At 40.2% G+C, this 20,043-nt stretch overlaps 1 protein-coding gene across 4 annotated transcripts in view; it reads right to left on the minus strand.

Annotated features, from left to right (window-relative positions):
* The window catches only part of IFT88 (intraflagellar transport 88), a 147,506-nt gene that overhangs the window by 13,878 nt on the left and 113,585 nt on the right, over positions 1–20,043 (minus strand). For all 4 annotated transcript variants that reach the window (XM_032403385.1, XM_032403381.1, XM_032403384.1 and 1 more), the window contains one exon: positions 14,486–14,552. In XM_032403385.1, the coding sequence (XP_032259276.1) occupies positions 14,486–14,552 (67 nt within the window). The remainder of the gene's footprint in view (positions 1–14,485; positions 14,553–20,043) is intronic.

Here is a 20,043-nt window from a genome sequence, read left to right on the forward strand (position 1 = left end):
TTTTTCCAAGAACGTTGAGGACACATGTTTACCTTTCCTAAATCCCTGTGAATAACAGTAAATCTATAGCAATACAGAGAATGAGTGTATGTTTGTGTGCTGTGGGGGTAATGGCAGGGGAGATAACAACATTAATAGATTTTGGAGAATTACTCCCCCTACCCCAGCTTTACTGAGATGTAACTGATATTATGTAAGTTTATGGTGTACAATGTGATGATTTGATACACATATATATTAAAATATGATTACTACCATAGCACTAGTTAACACCTCCATCATGTCACATAATTACTTTTTCTTTTTTGTGATGAGAACATTTAAGTTCTACTTTTTTCTTTTTTGCTATGAGAACATTTAAGTTCTTAGCAACTTTCAAGTATATAATACAGTATTAACTATAATACAGTATTGTTAACTATAATCACAATGCTGTACACTGGATCTCCAGAACTTGTTTACCTTCTAACTTCACCCCCGGTAACCATGGTAACAATGATTCTACTCTCTGTTCCTACAAGTTTGGCTTTTTTATTTCCATACGTAAGTAATATCAGACAGTATTTGTCTTTTTCTGTCGGACTTATCTCATTTAGCATAATGCCCTCAAGGTCCATTCACGTTGTTGCAAATGGCAGGATTTCCTTATTTCTCATGGCTGATTAATTATTGCATATATACACCACATCTTCTTTATCTTTTCATCTGTTGACAGACACTTACATGTCTTGGCTATTGTGAATAATGCTGCAATGAACAAGGGAGTGCAGATATCTCTTTAATATCCTGTTTTCATTTCCTCTGGATACAAACCCAGAAGTGGGATTGTTGGATCATATGATAGTTCTCTTTTTAATATTTTGAAGAGCCTCCATACTGCTTTCCATGGTAGCTGCACCAATTTATATTCCCATCAACAGTGCACAAGGATTCCCTTTTTTCCACATCCGTGCCAATACTTGTTATCTCTTGTCATTTAGATGACAGTAATTCTAACAGGTGTGATATGTCATTGTGATTTTAACTTGCATTTCCCTGATGATTAGTGATGTTGAACATCTCTTCATGTCTGTTAACCATCTGTATGCATCCTTTGGATAAATGTCTATTCAGTTGTTCCTCTGCCTATTTGAAAATCTATTTTTTTTGTTATGGAGTTGTAGGCATTCTTTATATATTTTGGATATTAACCTTTATCAGATATGTGCTCATTCATATACCTTTCCTTATGAAGTGCTTGTTCAAATATTTTCCTGATTAAAAAAAATACAACAAACAATTGGGCTGTTTTTCTACTTACTATTGAGTTGTAAGAGCTCTTTTTATAATCTAGATATAAGTCCTTTGTCAGATATGTGTTTTGCAAGTATTTTCTCCTATTTTGGCTTCCCTTTTCACTTTTATAGCAGTGTCTTTTGAGCAGTAAAAGTTAATTTTGATGAAGTTCAATTTATCCATTTTTTAAAAATTTTATGGATCACGGGCGCCTGGGTGGCTCAGTTGGTTAAGCGACTGCCTTCGGCTCAGGTCATGATCCTGGAGTCCCGGGATCGAGTCCCGCATCGGGCTTCCTGCTCAGCAGGGAGTCTGCTTCTCCCTCTGACCCTCCTCCCTCTCATATGCTCTCGCTCTCTCAAATAAATAAATAAAATCTTTGAAAAAAAAAAAAAAAAAAAATTTTATGGATCACATGCTTTTAATGTCATAGCTAAGAAATCTCTGACTAACCCAAAGTCACAAAGATTTTCTCCTGTGTCTTCTTCTGCAAGTTTATAGTTTTCAGTTTTATATTCAGGAATATGATCCATTTTGGGTTTTTCCAATTAATTGACATGTAGTGTATTATTAGTTTCAGAAGTAGAGTTCAGTGATTCATCAGTCTTATATAATACCCAGTGCTCATTACAACACGTGCCCTCTTTAATTTTCCATTTTGAGTTAATTTTTGTGGTGCAAGGTGTAGATCAATGTTAATTTTTTTGCATGTGAATTTCCAATTATTCTAGCACTGCTTGTTGAAAAGACTATCCTCTTTCCATAAAATTGCATTTTGCACTTTTGTTAAAGGTTAATTGACTATGTATGTTTGGGTCTATTTCCAGACACTATATTTTGTTCCATTGCTACGTATGTTCAAAAGAAAAACTTTTGATGTCCACCTTTCTGGAGTCACATATAACATCTGTTTTACGTGTTCATTTGAATATTTACCCTCTACTAGTTTGGAAGTTATATATCCCATTTGAATTATTTTTATATTTACTAGATATTTTAGGCATTTTAATATGTACATTTAAGAGTCTAAAATTAATCAGTATCTACCTTCTTCCCAAAGTGAAGATCTTTGAATGCTTTATATTCTATTACAACTTACATCCTGCCTTAAATATTACTGCAGTCTAGGAATCTAGTTTTATCTTGATTTTTAAAATCAATTTTTAAAAATTCTACAACATAGAGTATTGCCATTATTTTAAATATTCAACATATACTTAGATTTAATAGCGTATTTGCCACCGTATTTGCTTCTTTTCTTTTTTGTACCTCTGGCTTTTTCCCCCTCAGCCTGAAGTACCCTCTTTGCAATTTCTTTTAATGAGAACCTGTTGGTTTAAAATGCTCTAAAATGACTTTATATTGTGTTCATTCTTGAAATATAGACTCAATGGCATACAATTCCAAGTTGATAGTTATTTTGTCTGCGCACATTGAAGATGTTCCAGTATTTCTGGTTTTCTTTTTAGACTTTGAGAAATCAGCAAGAGTTTTTCTGCCTTTCATATATTGTAACTTGGCTATGATATATGTATCATTCACCCCATTTGAGAGTTATTTAACTTTAATAATCTGAGGATCTCATTAATTCTCGAAAATTCTTGGCCATTATTTATTTCCTTTTCCTCATTCTGTCTTTCTAACCCAATTGTATGTAGGCTAGACCTTTTTCACTACATCCTTCATGTCCCTCAATCTCTCCTATTTTCCATCACCATAACCCTCTGTCCTTCATTCTGGGTAACTTCTTCAGCTCTATCTTCCAGGTCATGCATTCTCTCTCTCATCTTATCTAATCTGCTATTTAGGGCCAGCAAACTTTTTCTGTAAAGGGCCAGAGAGTAAATATTTTAGGTTTTGTGTGCCATATGGTTTCTGTTGCAGCATGAAGGCAGATTGAGCATGGCTGTGCTCCAGGGAAACTTTACTGACAAAAACAGGTGGTAGCTCAAGCCAGATCTGATCTGTAAACTGTAGTTTTCTAACCCCTGGTTTAAACCATAAATTTTCTAATAGGTGAGTTTCTAATTTCAATTATATTTTTCATTTTTGGAAGTTCTATTTGGTTTTCAATCTGCCTAATAACTTTCATATTCTCTTATCCTTTTGTCATACTTAAAATACCCACTACCTTGATCAGATTCCTGGGTTTTTACAGTGAGAATTTGGATAGTGAGGGATTCTGTGCTGATTCTTAAATTTTAGACAGCAGTGTTTAAGAGCTCAGGTATCAGAGGATAACCACATTATAAAAAAAAATTATCTCAATCTATTCAGTTCTTGAATTCAGATAACAAGAGAGATCTATATTCTTACTTTTTTTTAAAGATTTTTTTTTATTTATTTGTCAGAGAGAGAGAACGAGCCAAGCACGAAGAGCAGCAGGCAGAGGAAGAAGCAGGCTCTCTGCCGAGCAAGGAGCCTGATTTGGAACTTGATCCCAGGACCCTGGGATCATGACCTGAGCCGAAGGCAGACACTTAACAGACTGAGCCACCCAGGAATCCCTCTATATTCTACTTTTAAAATATATTTTTACCTGATAATTAAAACATCTGTAGTCTTTGAAAACTGGATTCTACAGTTTCTGTTGTTGCTCATTCATAGTGTTTTTCCTCATGTGTTCAGACTTTTTACAACTGTACGTTCCTGTTCTTTGTAACTTTATCTGAAGGAAGTATTTGAGGCTTATTTACACTATATTTTTTCAGGATAAACTTGTTTCTCCTAGGTACCTGGGAGCAGCACCAACTCAGTTCCACTTTATGCCGAATTTTCAGGGTGGGGTTCCTTCAGGTCACACAGGTTAATATATATTCTAGCTCCAAAACTCTGTGATTGAGGGTTATGGTTAGGAATTTTCCATAGAATTCTATGGAATTGTAATTTTCCAGGGAGCTTTTCCTGTTTTTTACATTCCAGTAGTACCAACGTGGAAACACATCCTTTGTGGGGTGGATTCTTTTCTAGTTGACCCACTACCAGTATTTCCTATTAAGGGTCCTGGCTTTATAAAGGGATTCTTTGAACTGACCTCTGACTTCTTGGGGGCCCCCACTGTATCTCTTGGTCCCCATGAATGGCCTATAAACCTAGGCTTTAGGCCACCAGGGATTAGCTAGGACAAATGCCAGCTTCTGCACTTATTCCTTTGGCTTAAATTTTCTTTTCTCCTTCTCCTTCTCTCTCCTTCTTTCTCCTTCCTTTCTCCTTTCTCCTTCTCCAGTAGGCTCCACACCCAGCGTGGAGCCCAATGCAGGGCTTGAACTCACAACCCTGAGATCAAGACCTGAGCTGAGATCAAGAGTAAGACGCTTAACTGACTGGGCCACCCAGGTGCCCCTCTACTCATTTTTAATTTCCAAAGAATTTCCCTTTTTCTTGCCAACTCAGCCATGCATTAAAACATTTTTTTTAATTTTCTTATTTAAAAATTTTTTTCATTTTCTTGTTTTCTTTTTTCCTTTCTCTCTGCCCAATATTCAATTCACCATTTTTAGAAGTGCTGTTCCTGGAGGAGTTTCCCTGAACATTCAGTCCATCTTACTGTCAGAAATAGAGGTAATAATTTCATAGTCAGCAGGAACACACATAAATGTTACTAAAAAGGTTAAGTCTAACCTCTTTATTTTTCAGATGAGAAAACAAGCCTAAAGAGATAAGGTCACTTGTTCAAGAGTTCGCAGTTAGTTAGTGGCAAGGCCATCAGCAAAACCGAGGTTTCCTGATTGCCAACCTAGTCCTTGCCCATTCTACAAGTATGCCTTTTTGGCAAATGATCCATGTAAAGTGTGGCACTTTCCATACAGTTGTGAAAAGTTTATATGAGTAAGTATGGCCTTATTCATATACACATTCCTACCATATGGTATTCCAAGTTGAGCAGCACAGAATATTGCTGTCTTAATAATGATAAATATCCAGACAAAGTAAATTCACAATCTCTTTTCACAGCCCTATGTTTTAGACCCTTTTCCTATCCCCAGAATAGCCTAGACCCTCTTGTCTTATAAAAGCAACTTGCAGTCTTGAGATTTGGGGAAAATCTCATAATACTTCTGCTAGAGGAGAGACTACATCCTGCCTTGACCAATGTTTTTTTTTTTTTTTTTAAGATTTTATTTATTTGACAGAGAGAGACACAGTGAAAGAGGGAACACAAGCAGGGGGAGTGGGAGAGGGAGAAGCAGGCTCCCCACAGAGCAGGGAGCCCGATGCGGGGCTCCATCCCAGGACCCCGGGATCATGACCCGAGCCGAAGGCAGACGCGTAACGACTGAGCCACCCAGGCGCCCCTTGACCAATGTTTTTACAAGGCAACTCATACTAAGAAGGCAAACTATTTGTAACATTTTAGAAAGTTAAGGTTTTAAAATATGAGTTCCTTTTTTGGTGAGAAAGTGAGTTTTATAACATAGGCTCTATTCATGGAACAAATTAAGAAAAGTTAAGAGGCTGACTACATAAATTTTCACCATTCTCTTCAAATAAAAATGAATACACTTTCTAAGGGAAGACAGTCTTTACTTATTTAGAAACAGTTTATATCCTCTTCTCCACCTTCCTGCATCCCATACACTCCTTAAATCACTGGAATCTGATTTTTGCCCAACAGTGTACTGAGATAGTGTTAGGGTTACCAACACTAACTTAATTGAAAAATCTAATAGCCTTTTTTAGTTTTCAAGGTCCAATTAACCAATATCCAATAATTCGCCAACATCCACCCCCCTTCTCTTAAGCTAGGCTAGGAAGCCTATCAACTGATTTCTTATTTTTTGAAAGTGCTATCCAAAATGAAACCTTCTAAAAAATTCTTCCTATTCCTCTGAATATGTTACAAACACAGTGCCCCTTACTCTTTTCAATCTCTTTTTAAGTGATTCTCTTTTGGTGAGCTGTAAACTCTGATTTCACTATCCATTAGACATTAAAAAATATTTCTGGTCTCTCTCCTCCAAGATGATACTCACTTTGGCATCTACAAAGATGCAACCACTATGGAAGATCTCTCATTCTGTAAGTATAAATAAATTTTTGTTTATATCTAGAAATACTGAAGAACATCAGACAGCACTTTGGAGACCTTCAGCACGAATCTATTGTCCAATTTAGGTCTACATACTTTGTAGCCCGACTTACAAATGATATATCCTCTTGTTGTGAGGAAGCTGATCTTCCTTTGCCTCTGCCCCTTTTGAAAGGTAAGGGGCAGTGTACCATAGCTATGGATCCAAAGTACCCTCCCAACCCCTACCATCTAAGAAATTAATGGCATCATCAGCTCAGATGATATAATCCTCGTATAATTTTACAAGGCCCATTGCTTGGACCTAGTTTTACTGCAAAAACTTCAGCTCATTTTTACATTGTTAAGGCTGCCATTCTCAGTTTAACTTCACCCCTCACTCCCTACTCCTATTGATCTATTTGCATTATTACCCAACAAAACAGTTAACAGGGATATATCAAAATTGGAAAAGTTCACTGTGACAGCTACTATAACAGGCACCACTCAGTTGAAGAAGTCTGTGGAGGGAACCAGTAAAGATGTATGCGAAGTAGGTAACTGGTTTATTACATTTTTAAAAAACTCATTTGGGCTGAGCGTGGAGCCTAATGCAGGGCTTGAACTCTCATGACTGTGAGATCAAGACCTGAGCTGAGATCAAGAGTTGGACGCTTAACCGACTGAGCCACCCAGGCACCCCGATTTATTACCGTTTTTGAGTTATATTTTGCATATCCTAAATGCTTAATTCAGTACCTGGTATATAAATGTATGGGAGAAGGAGAAGCTGAAATGGAATTGGTACTTACTGAATACCTGCTATGGTCAGGAACTTGACAAATGCTTATTTACTGATAAACAGAAAGACAGGAAAGGAAAAAAGAACTGATGGAATATGTGTGTATGTGTATGTGTGTGTGTGTGTGCTCATGTATATATAAAAGGTGTACATATATTTTACAGATATATGTAATATATATGTGTTTTACATATTTCATCAGATTTAAATACATATATTACATATATCAGTAAAATGTTTAGATTGGATTTCCTGTGCTTTTTGTAATTTGCCTCTGATGGAAATCCCAAAAGAGGAGTTTCACAAATGTTTTGACTAACAGCATTACTGGAATAAATATTCAGCTTTCCAAATTGGTAACTTAAAAATACAACTCTCATTTGCATATACAATTTCTAGAATTTTTGTTTAAAAAAAAGCCCCTTTATAAACTCTGTACTCTGTAGTAGGAGAGAGGTACACTTGACATTTATACCTTCATGCGTAGATAAATGTGACCCTGTGGTGGTAGGAACAACTCTTGAGAATAACAAACTCCAAGGTCGTACATCCAGGAGAGGTAAGAACATGGACCCTCACTATCCAGAGATGTGGACACCAGAATTTCAGGTACTACCCCCCGTTCTCCTTGGTCAAATAGGAATCACCCCTATCAGGTGCTTGCCTGCGTCAGACACTGTGTTAAGTGCTTTCTATGTATTAACACACCTCTCCCTCTCAACAACCCTATTAGGTAGGTCCTATTTTCACTCCCATTTGACTGACAAGGAATCTGTGACAAAGAGATTAAGTAAGCTGCCCAAGATCATGTAAGACACTGTGACTTAGAAAAAGAGGCCCACAGATGTTGAATGAACACCAGGACTGAGCAATTAATTACAATGACCTCAAATGCAGGGCAATAAGCTAAGGGCCAGAGGAAAGGAGGGTGTCCTGTTGAAGACACAAAACCTCATACACTCTGCTGTTATGTGTCTGACCTATTTGGAGGTGGCCGGGATGTAAACAGCTAAGACAGTGTTAAGAGGGAAAGGTCAGTGATAAAGAATCTTACTGCATAAGCTGGCGCGTGGATTAGGTGGCGGGAGCCAGCGCTTCGAAGGCCGCCTGCCACGCCCAGCAGTATTTCCCGAGAGGCCCACCTAGGGCAGGAATCAGCAAACCACAGTCTGGGAGCCAAACCCCACCCATCCCCTGTTTTTGAACATCAAGCGAGCTAAGAAGGGTTCAGACATTTTTACAGCCTGGGAAAAAAAGCAAAAGAACAATAATATTTTGTGACACGTGACATTTATAAGACATTCAAACTTCAGTGTCCAAAGATGAAGCTTCAGAGAGGCCAGCTTAGCCACTCACTTACGTGTTGTCTATGCCCGCCTTCGTGACACCGCAAGTACGGCCCCAGCGCCTCAACTGTCTACTCCCTGGCTCTTTACAGAAAGAGTGTGCCGACCCCCTGGCTTAGAGAACACTGTACCAGGCAACAGGTGACACATCAGCAGACAGACCAGCAAGGCAGACTGACACAGAGAAATTTCTTCAGAATCTGTGACACAGAGACTCCTTTGGTGCCACAGTGAGTACTATCAACTCTCTTCTAATCTTTATTGCTAATAAAGTTCCCTTTGTGTTACACACCAGCCTCCAAATGCTTAGATACTAGGGCATTCAGCACAGTCAGTCTTCGGCTTTCTGAGGTGAGGAGGGCACTGACCCTGGAACTGAATGTGACAGGAGTGATGCTCTTGTGAAGGGAGTCCTCAGTCCCCCTGGCTTCTCCAGGCTTTTTTTGCCCCGTAATAGTCACTCCCTTTTTTCCTAGAGATGAGCTACATTTTTTTGATGTGATTCTTTGAAGTTAGGTATATTTACATGTGCTCTTGCTATCCTTCCTCCTTGGGCTGTGATCTTTGTCTGCAGGTGGTGGTCACTAAGCACGAGTTGATCACTCTGCCTGTGACACCACTGAGGTCCACAAAACTGTGAGAAGGTATTCTAGTAAAAAAAAAATTTACCCTTGGACTATAACCTCAAAACAAAACTTCAAATTTTAAAAATAAAACATGGTTACAATGTATTTTATAAAAGACACGTTCCTCAAAAAGTTGTCTGTAAAGTTAATTTCTGTTCACTGAGTCATATTACCCTACTCTCATTATACAATTATTTTTAGTGTAAAACTAAGAGAAACACTGTCACAGGAAAAGTTCGCACCCAAGACATAATAAAAACTAAAAAATGCAGCAAACTATTAAGTAGCACACAGAGTAAATAAAAACAATTTTAAAATGAAACCTTAATAACACAGTACTCAAGTCACAAAATGCAATCATCATGCTAAAATGTAAGATGTAAGATGCTTTACAAGAAGGCACTCTTGTTTCCTGAGGACAGATACCCATGAGAAGCAGATGTGTTCTGCGGATTTCCTGTCTTTTAATGCAAGCCAACACACTAGGCAGGAATATGATTACTCCTCTCACCTGGCTTATCCATGCAGACCATACATATGCTGACTATGGAGACTTGGAACTTGTCGAATATAGCGCCCCTTGTGGAAACTGACTTTCAGTGTGACTTAACTTTTTTCTGAATTGTTTGATGTTTTGGCACTGAGCAGCTGAAACCTTAACCCGAAATTTGGCATTTAAAAGAGCAATGCATTTCTACTTCAAGGAGTTGAAACAAGTTCACTTCATTTTAAGTTAATTCTACAAAAACAAACTAAAGTACTGAAAATCCTGGAATGGATATTCAATATTCTAAACCAAACGTTATTGCTTTTTAACGCAGTTTGTATCAAGTAATAATAGTAATAGCTACTCAGCATCGAGTGTGCCAGGCATTGCAGTGAGCCCCCTTCCATGAGTTGTGCATGTAATTTTAAGTTAGTTTCAAGCTCACACCACCTCCCAGGGTAATACACTCGGGAGTGACAGAGCTAGGGCATGAGGCCAGAGGCTGGATGACTGCCGCTACTGTGAATTTAAATTTGGTGGTAATAGCAGCAGCAACCTTTCTATACACACTGTATCACATTTACTCTTGTGATATCTCATTTAAGATCCATCAGAATCAGCTGGGGCCTTGTCAGAAATGCAAATTCCTGGGCGTGGCCCAGACTGGTTCAGAAACACGGGACTAGGAGCACCTGGGTGGCTCAGTCAGTTAAACGTTTGCCTTCGACTCAGGTCATGATTCCGGGTCCTGGGATCAAGGCCCACATGGGCTCCCTGCTCAGCAGGGAGCCTCCTTCTTCCTCTTCTTGTGCTCACCCTTGCTTGTGCTCACCTTGCTTGCTCTCCCTGTTAAATAAATAAATAAAATCTAAAAAAAAAAAAAATGCTGGACTAGGAGTTCAGCAGGCTGTTTTCACAAGCCTTCCAGGTGACTCTGCCACATGCTAAAATTGGAGAACCACTGAAGAGGACAGGAGTTGAGGCTTATTAAACAAACTAACAGCAAAAATAAGGCTGTAGTAGGACTAGCTTGATCCACAAAAAAAAAAAAAAAGGGACAGTTTTCAAGGGCCCTCAAGCATTTCATTTTATATAAACTAATCTGATATTTAAGTTCCCAATGGTCCTCGCTCCTGGGCAATACTTTAAAAATCTAGTTGTAGGCACTGCATTTATTTTAACAGCTTAAGGCTGGCCTCTTTTGGATGCATTTAGAAAATCATCCCTTTCCACTATCTGACCTGTGGATCTAATCCAGACAGAAGTGCCAAATGTTTCCATGTAAAGACATAAATGTGCATCTCTAGGTTTCACAGGTAGAGGTGGATGATGGGTAAGATCAGGGGCTGTCACATGTGGGTGTGTACTGGGAAGTCCTAACTGAGCTCTAATAAAGAGGTCAGTGGCCACTATGCACATAGTGCCTGGCGCCGGTGGAGTGGGAGGGAGACTGCTGGGGAGGAGGGGGCGCGCCCACAGGGTGCCGCAGGGTGCTCGGAGAGGGCCCCATGAGGTGAAAGGGAAGAGAAGACGAGAGAGGCATCCACAGCATGGTTTATTCAGACTTCAAAGCTGGGACAGCCTGTACTGTGGACTGTGCCAAGAGCTGGAGAAAAAAAGGCCAAAAATATGATTCTTGAAAAAGTGGCAGCATGGAATCAGCAAGGTCACCGAAAGAGGCCTTCCAACGTGGGCTGCGGAAGGAAATAAAGAAGTCTGGGGTGCCATGTAACTCAAGGGATCAGGAAATAAGGAACAAAAAGGCAAATGGTAGGGGGAAAAAAAAGAAAGCAAGAACCCTGAAAAGGAAGTATTTAATGCTCTAGACTTGTGCCAAAAGAACCAAGCAACATGAAACCCAACTTGTAAAAATGCCTCAATAACACAGAATTTCTACTCCAAAATTCCCTCCTGTGAGAATAAAGCTTATGTGTGCACTAGAACTGTTTGTGTTGAGCTGATACGGACTGGATGAGAGAAAAGAAAATTTATTAAAAAAGAGAAAAGCAGTGGAGGAAGGCCAGGACCAGGAGGTGAATTTGTAACAGAAAGGCCTCTCCTTCCCTGCACTCAGGTATCAGACCTGGGGCAGCCTCACCTTTCTCCAGTGTGAGTCTTTTCTTCACTGAACTAACCCTGACCATGGTAGACATCCCAGGCCCAGGTAAGGCATTTCATTTTGTTCTGAGACATAGCATGACTGAAGGAGTATTAGGAAGAGGTCACCTTGGGGGGAGAGGGGGTGCTGAACCGCTCGCTCTTCCCATGTTGAAGGATCTGGCACCTCAGTGGCCTCTGAGGCACACCTTGATCTTTCTGATGTTTCTAGAGGCAGACATTAGTCTGACTGGGATAATTTCTTGGGGTGGGACTGTGGACACTGTCCTCTGGGCTCTGGCTCAGCACCAACCTATTCAAGGTTCTTAGAGAATGCCCTGGCCCTGATGTTTCTGAAGCAGATTTTCCAACATTCCAGATATCTGGGTAACTCAGGCTTAGGTTTAGGGGTTAACACTGGTGACATTTTGCAAGTTTACGAATATCCAGGGAAGGCTCTGAGAACTTAACAGAGGCTGTTGGGGGTTTTTCTGGGAGAAACTGGTTGGTTACTCTGAACTTAAGATTTTTAGAGGGAAGTATAGAAAACTTAGAAGATGGTGAATCGGTCCTAGAATTTTGGTAAATATGTAATACTTCCCTAGGGATTACTCAAGACAATTACTCCTTAAGGGACACTCAATTTCAAAAAAGCTCGTATCACAGACTGCTTGCTTCCTAAGAGTAAGGATGAACAAAGAGCAGCAAGTTGGTCTGGTGAACCTAAGTTCCTCTTAACTGGGGCACAAAGCCTCGTGTGCTGACCTCTTGGCCATTAGGGACATTTTTGGTACATACAGGTCCATGATCCCTCATCTACAATTCCAAATTCAAAAGCTCCTGAAAGCCAAGTTTTCAGGTGGCAATAGGTAAACTTCATGGGCATAAAGCCTGACTGACCTGAAGCTATTTTTAGCCATCATTTATCCTTAGTGTTATTATTCACATATTTTGCCAAATCAGTAATAGCTGTATTTTTTTTTTTTTTAAAGATTTTATTTATTTATTTATTTGAGAGAGAGAGTGCGAGAGAGAAAGAGCACAAGAGGGGGGAGCGGGAGAGGGAGAAGCAGACTCCCTGCTGAGCAGGGAGCCCGATGCGGGACTCGATCCCGGGACTCCAGGATCATGACCTGAGCCGAAGGCAGTCGCTTAACCAACTGAGCCACCCAGGCGCCCAGTAATAGCTGTATTTGACTGAGATGCTCCCCATGGGTATTATATATGGCTAATGCACTATAATACTTTTCTAAACTCCAAAAAATGCTGAATTCCACAACACACTTGGTCCCACAGGCTTTGGATAAGAGGCTGCAGGCCTGTAGTTCTCCAGCGTATGAGAACTGTTGGGACAGATCTCTCAGACCCAAGACTCAGTTAAATCCAACCCCAGAGGGTTAAGTGAACACATGAAAGCAGGAATGGGGCCAGGGTAACAGAACTGAGGTGACATCTGAGGGTCAGGGGACACTATGGAGAGGTCAACACCCATCATTACCATGGAGGGCTGACCAGATAGTAAATGGTTACTCCCTGATGTGGTAGACTGCCCTTAGCACCCCTGGGCCTCAAGCTGAAAGCTGCTTCTACTAATTTCTGAAGCTCTGAGTAACGACGCCTGTGACCTAAGTGTAAACAGGCGAGGACTGTGAGGTTCAGCTGGAGAAGGTGGACTGATTCTTAGAGAATCAAATTGTCTTGCTAGAACTAGATGCCACTGATGACCATAACTGCTTGAATCTATCTGGCAAAGCAGAGCTCAGAACTCTGGAAAGACTCTTTGGCCCAGCTACAGTTTCTATCCCCAGGAAAGTTAGAACACCCACGTGCATTTCTCCAGCATAGCAGCAGTCTCGGCAGCACCTGAAACTCGTGTGTCTTTCCAACTAGATGGTAATGTCCCTGGGCACAGGGACCATGTCTTACTCATCCCCATGTCCTCGGCACAGTATTTATCTGGCAGCTGGTATGCATCTAATAAATGTTTGTGAATGAATGAAAGACCTAACTGAACTAAGGGTCCCATCTGTCTTTGTCCTGACTCCTAGATCACAAAGGGATGGGAGAATGAAGTTGGGCAGTTGCACGGACTTGGATCACGTATGCATGAGAGTGCGAAGTATGGATATGAGAGAATATATATGTAGTTCTAGATCCCAATTTGGCATTTATTTTTCCAATTAGTTTCTTTAAAGCCACCAAATTTCTGTGAAGTTTAACTTACACTGCCCCCTGACGTAGACAGAGAAGGCAGATTTTGTTGATGAGGAAGAGGGAAGGAAAACTTAATCTTCTTATTAAGTAATGGCATGACAAGCAATCAAAGTCAAGGAACTGAGAGATGCAAACAAATTTAGAAATCACCTAAAGCCTACAGCATATACATGGTTAGTCCAAAGATAGAAGGCTGTCATGAACCATGTCTCCTAATTCCAAGACTTGCACTATTTCTACAAGAAAAGTGTAAAGACTCAGGACTGCCAGCATTCTATAAGATCATCTTACTTCTCAAGGTACTGCCTTAAAACGTATTTAAAAAATGTAACACAGTAAAACTGCATTAGTATAGACATCTGTATTCTTCTATCCAGCATGAACTTATTTAATAATCACTTAGCAGAAACAGGTGTGGTTATTTAAGAAGTAAAATCCACTAACATTAATAGTCATTTACATAGCCGACTGCTTACAAAATTAATTAGAATAAGTGAGGTTTTACTGTGTATAGAGCAAGCAAACAAACAAGGGGGCATTTTTTTTTTTGGATTATTCAAGATGTTCCTAGAAGCCCATGTACTGCCCATCTGTCAAATCCAGTATTTCGAGGAAACGGGAACTACTCACCACTGCCGGCACTCCCCTCTCTTCTGCTGCGGGAGCCCCCACTGCTGTCTCTGCCAGACTTTATGCGCTAGAACAAGAAGATGAGTTTAAAAGAATAAATGATAGTTCCTCAAAGTTGAATATAACTCAATGCTGATTTTTTAAATTAACGTTACTGTGTAGCCCTTAAGATTCACTGCTCCTACTCCCCTAAAAGCTGGGTTTGAACTGCTCCTTACCCGAGAGTTGACTTTATGGGAGAAAAGACGAGGTTGTTGTGTATGTAAAGCGTTCTGCCCGCTACCAGGGTCCTCAGGCCTTATGAAATACTCAGGTGGCGCTTCCACTTACAGGTGCAGCATGACTTTGCTTACAAACCCAATATTCTCCTGATGTGAAAGTTCAGGTCTTAAACTGGGGGGGGGGGGGGTGGGGGGAGCAGGGGACTAGGGAATCCACAGAAAGGCTATTTCCTGAGCTAGTCCTACTCTGTCTGTAATGCTGTAATGGCTGGACCTGAACTATTTTGGGAAAGGAAAGGTAAACTGGGTTTTGAAATTCAACTTCTACAATAAAAGCACGATTAAAATCTCACAAAACACCTAAGATCTGTTCAGTAGTCCACTTTCTTAGGTACAAGCTCACCCTTAAAACATAAGAAATATCTTCAAGCTGTGACATTCTTAGGTTTATTGAAGCAATTTATGGTTATTCTGTGTTTTGCTTAAATGTTACTTTTTGTATTGACACCAAATCTGCCAGATTCTCTTATGTCTAAAGCTGTGTTTACAGAGACAGGGCAGTCAGTGACCAGTCAGACAGCTTTTGATAAATATTTACTCCACAACTGACTAAAAATTTTAAACATAGGTTGGTACCTTATTTAGATCTTCAAAAATATAAACACAATTTCATATTTAATTCAAAGAACAAACTACTATTCTCTCAACCCTGACAACTCCCCCGATATTTATAAATTATCAGGTCATGGGTGGGGTTATTGACATTGTGGTCTGCTAGGAAGAAAAAAATTTCCTTTCAGTAATTCAAGACTCATTTCTGTAAAATGGAACACTCTCCTAAAACTCAGGACTTTTTTTTTTTTTTACAGAGAGAGACAGCGAGAGAGGGAACACAAGCAGGGAGAGGGCGAGAGGGAGAAGCAGGCTTCCCGCTGAGCAGGGAGCCCGATGCGGGGCTCGATCCCAGGACCCTGGGATCACGACCTGAGCGGAAGGCAGACGCTTAACGACTGAGCCACCCAGGCGCCCCAAAACTCAGGACTTTTAAATACATGTAAACATGCTCACATTTTTTTCTGTTAAAAAAGAAACCTCCCTTGAAACCCCATTTCTCCCCTTTGCCCCTTCTCTTTTGAAAATCTAAAAATGATGATGTAACAAAATAAAAATTTTAATGTCTGTAATCAGATTTTATTTCAAAACTTGTTTTTCATCTCTCCACGGATTATTTCTAGCATTATCTAAAAGACCTACACAATGCTAAAATAAACTTATAAAGACAAATGCCCATGTAACTTGAAATTTTTTCAAATCAAATGTGAGACAAGATCTTGGATCCTGCTTTAGTAACCATACGTTTATAATGGGACAATTTAGGAAAGTAAGCACTTTCCACCATCACTACATATTTCACCCCATTGCACCGATTCCTTGCTCTCATCTAGAATTTCCCAATCCTTTGGCTCTCGTCCATCTTTTCCTAATTAATTCCCTTAAATCCTCACTTTATTTCCAGCCTACGATCACCCCACCACTCTAAGTATATCTTCTTCAGGACCTCCAGGCCCCTTGCTTGCCCGCTTGTCTTTCTGCTCCACTCACAAGAAACCTAAAACCTGGCTTGATTCAATGACTTCTCTTCTTCCTCTCCTATTCCCAGGACACCGTGCCCTGCTGGACACATATCACATAAGCACACGACCGTGCCAGCCTCCAGGCGCCTCCTCACTGCTGGTTCAGCTTCCGCCCCCAGGCCCCACAGAGCAACCATGTTATTAATATACCACATTCTGTCCTTTTCATCTTTGGAAAATGACTGCCCCTCCTACTTTGTGAATAAAAGGCAGCCTGCACCCCTTGGATGTGTTCCTTCAACTACTCTCCTGTGGGCAGAGAATGTGGGGTTTTGTTTTGGGTTTTTTTGGGGCGGGGGAGAGTAGAGGGAGAGGTAGGAGGGGCCAAGGGAGAATCTTAAGAGAGAGGGAATCTTAAACAGGCTCCATGCCCAGTGTGGAGCAGGATGCAGGGCTTAATCTCACAACCCTGAGATCATGACCTGAGCCAGAATCAAGAGTCAGACACTTGACTGAGCCACTCAGGCGCCCAGAGAATGAGGGGTTTTTTATCCCCTTCCAACTGAACACCTATTTGCTGCTGAAAATCAACAAATTTCACCATACTGAATCTTTTGTACTTTGTTCTCTAACCCTCTTTGGTATTTTGGCTGAAATGTTTCTCTTCCTTTTCATATTTAGATTACTCAGTCTTTAATTCCTGCTCTTCCCATTTTGTTCTTTTCCAGACTATGGTCAAGTTTGACAGAATGCCTTGCAGCTAACTTTTCTGTGTTCAGTGAAGAATAAAAAGCATCTCTTTAAAAAGTGTTGCTAAGAGGCCCACAGTGCTGGGGGCCAGTGCACATTGCTCCAGGCCCACAGAAGCCAGACACGGCCGAGGTGGTCTTTCTTGTCTGGCCAAATGGCCTGTGCCTGGAACTGCTTACTGATGGCACTAATGAATACACATGTGTAAAATTTTCTTCTTCCTCAGGAATGTAGGTCCCCCAAGCATGAAGGGGAGAACAGTCTTCTTTTTCCATAATAGTTCCAGGAAGAGAAACAGGTTCTCTGAAAAATCAGTCTAAATAAATTTCTGGCTTTAACACTTTAAAGTAGGAGTTAGGGGCTCAGGGAGCTACACTATCCTGACTCACATAAACCTGAATCAATTTATCTTTCTTTCTTAGGTCTACATAAATCTGTTTCCATTTTTAAACAATTTTTTAAAATCCATGGCCTGATTTATTTTACATCTACTTTCTGCCCCCCACTCTCCAAGTCAGAGTCCATATCCTGAGCTGGTATTTGATCATTTGTACGATGACCCTGTAGGAGCATAAACTCTAGACAAGTGCTTCTCAAACTTTAGTGAATAGAAAAATACCTGGAGAACTTGTTTAAAAAAACACATACACAGGGGCGCCTGGGTGGCTCAGTTGGTTGGGTGTCTGCCTTCAGCTCAGGTTAGGATCCCGGGACACAGGGATCCAGCCCTGAATCGGGCTCTCTGCTCATCAGGGAGCCTGCTTCTCCCTCTCCCTCTGCCTCTCCCCTCCACTGGTGCACACACTCTCTCTCTAATAAATGAATAAAATCTTAAAAAAAAAAAACCACATACACAGATTCTTGAATTTAACTCTAGGGTAGGGTTTGGGTAGGCCTGGGGTGGGGCCCAAGACTTTGTAATTCTAAGACGTGCCCAGGTGATTCTGAGGCTCTACTGGCCCACAGAGCATCCCTGAATAGCACTATTCTGAGAACCTAACGCCTAATCAAATTTTGGTGAGCTGATGGCAAGATACATTTTAATTTAATTCATGGTATGAGTTACCAACTTTTCTGAGTGCAGAATAAGTAAGGACTATACATCAACTGAAAATAATTATTTTCATCATCCTTTCCCCCACTATTCATAAGGTAGTAAGGCACAGTAGTTAGGAACATAGACTTAGGAGCCAGCCTGCCTGGATCTGAAGCCTAGGTCTACCCCCAATAGGTATGTGACCTGGAGGAAGTTACTTAGCCACCATGGGCCCCAGTTTTCTCATTTATTAAAAAAAATAATAAAACCATAGCCAACTTCATAGGACTATTGTGATGATTAAATTAGTTAATAAATATAAAGTGCTTACTTAGAACAGTGCCTGTACCTATCATGCACTCAGTAAATGTTAGCTGTTGCTATTATTAAGGTCTAGTTAGGCAGATGTACTCAAGTGGAATTAAAGGGAAAACTGTAACCAGAACCATGAAGAGTGCTAACATTATTCACGAACATTCATCCAGAACCTTCACTTCTTTTTCTTCCTGCTGCCAAACTTCCACCGTTATTAGCACTTCCAGAGGAGAGGAAAGCATAAAGACTGGGGGTCAACTTTGTACTCCTTTCAACAGCTCTAGGTAAGAGTTTGATGTGATTATCTATGATATCCCTGCTTTCAATTACATGCCCATTTCACAAACGTTCTCAAGTTCACAATATGGAAGTGTTCTTCTTCAGCAAGAAACACCAAAATTAGACTGATTGTAGAGAGTTACCAGCTCTAAAAAAGATATTTGACTGTCTAACAGTGTGAAAATGCTTAAAGAAATCAAGACATATCTGTACAATAGTGTATTATGCAGGCATTAACAATGATTATATGAAGAAATTCTAATTATATAGAAAAATGTTAAGTTTCTACATTAAGACAGATTCTAAACAAGAGACACAGAAAAAGCAACAAGTCCAAATTAGAAAAGAAGAGTGTCCTTAGTTCAGAAGTTTATTTATTATACTTTGTTTCATAACTAATAGTGCTTTATGCACTATGCAAGCCAGGAAATAGAATGCTCTGCCCCATGGGCTCACAATCTCAGAAACACAAACCGAATGGGACATGCAACAATTAAAAGATAAATTAGCTCTTAGAGAGTGAGAATTCTTTCTAAGTCTCTTCTCCCTAGGACCTTTCTTTTCCACTATTTTTTCTCTTCCACACTGTATTTATAAACAAAACATAAGTGAGAAAATATCAAGAACATGTTCCTTTTGTTTAAGATTTAATGAAGAGTACCAAAGAATAGAGAAATTGATTTCAAGGGCGCTGCAGAGAGAGTGCTTTGTGGATGAGGACTGTGACTCTGACTCTAAAGAACAATTAAGCAGTAACATTTGAGGGAAGACATTAAGGAGAAGCTATGAGAGAAGATATCTAAGTGTCCTTAGGTTTTATACAGACTACAATGAGGGCAGTGATAAAATATTGCCAAAAGAGGCACTGCTCAAACACTGTGAGACTTTAATAACTGGAGTAAATAAGTAAGAGAAACACTGAATCTAATCTAAATGCATCAATCGTAACTTGAATGAGTTTACTAAAGTACTCTTAATTAAGTCATTGGGAATTATTTTAGCGAAGACAGTGGAAGGATGTCAGGTCTATGAGAGAAACAGATAAAAACTGACTATATTCAATGTATATATAAATATTTTGATGGAAGAGGAATCAAAAGGCCGAGTACAAACTAGAAAGAAAAATCAGTCTCAATGACATTTACATATTCATTCTTTTTTTAAAAAGATTTTATTTATTTGAGAGAGGGAGTGCGCACAGGCGCGTGCACACGAGCAGGGGGGAGGGGCAGAAGGAGAGGGAGAAGCAGACTCCCCACTGAGCAGGGAGCCCGGCACGGGGCTGGATCCCAGGACCCTGAGATCATGACCTGAGCCGAAGGCACATAGATGCTCAACTGACTGAGCCACCCACATGCCCCTACATAATCATTCTTAACAGTA

Source organism: Phoca vitulina, unplaced genomic scaffold (genome assembly GCF_004348235.1).
Source record: "Phoca vitulina isolate PV1807 unplaced genomic scaffold, GSC_HSeal_1.0 scaffold5, whole genome shotgun sequence".
NCBI lineage: Eukaryota > Metazoa > Chordata > Mammalia > Carnivora > Phocidae > Phoca > Phoca vitulina.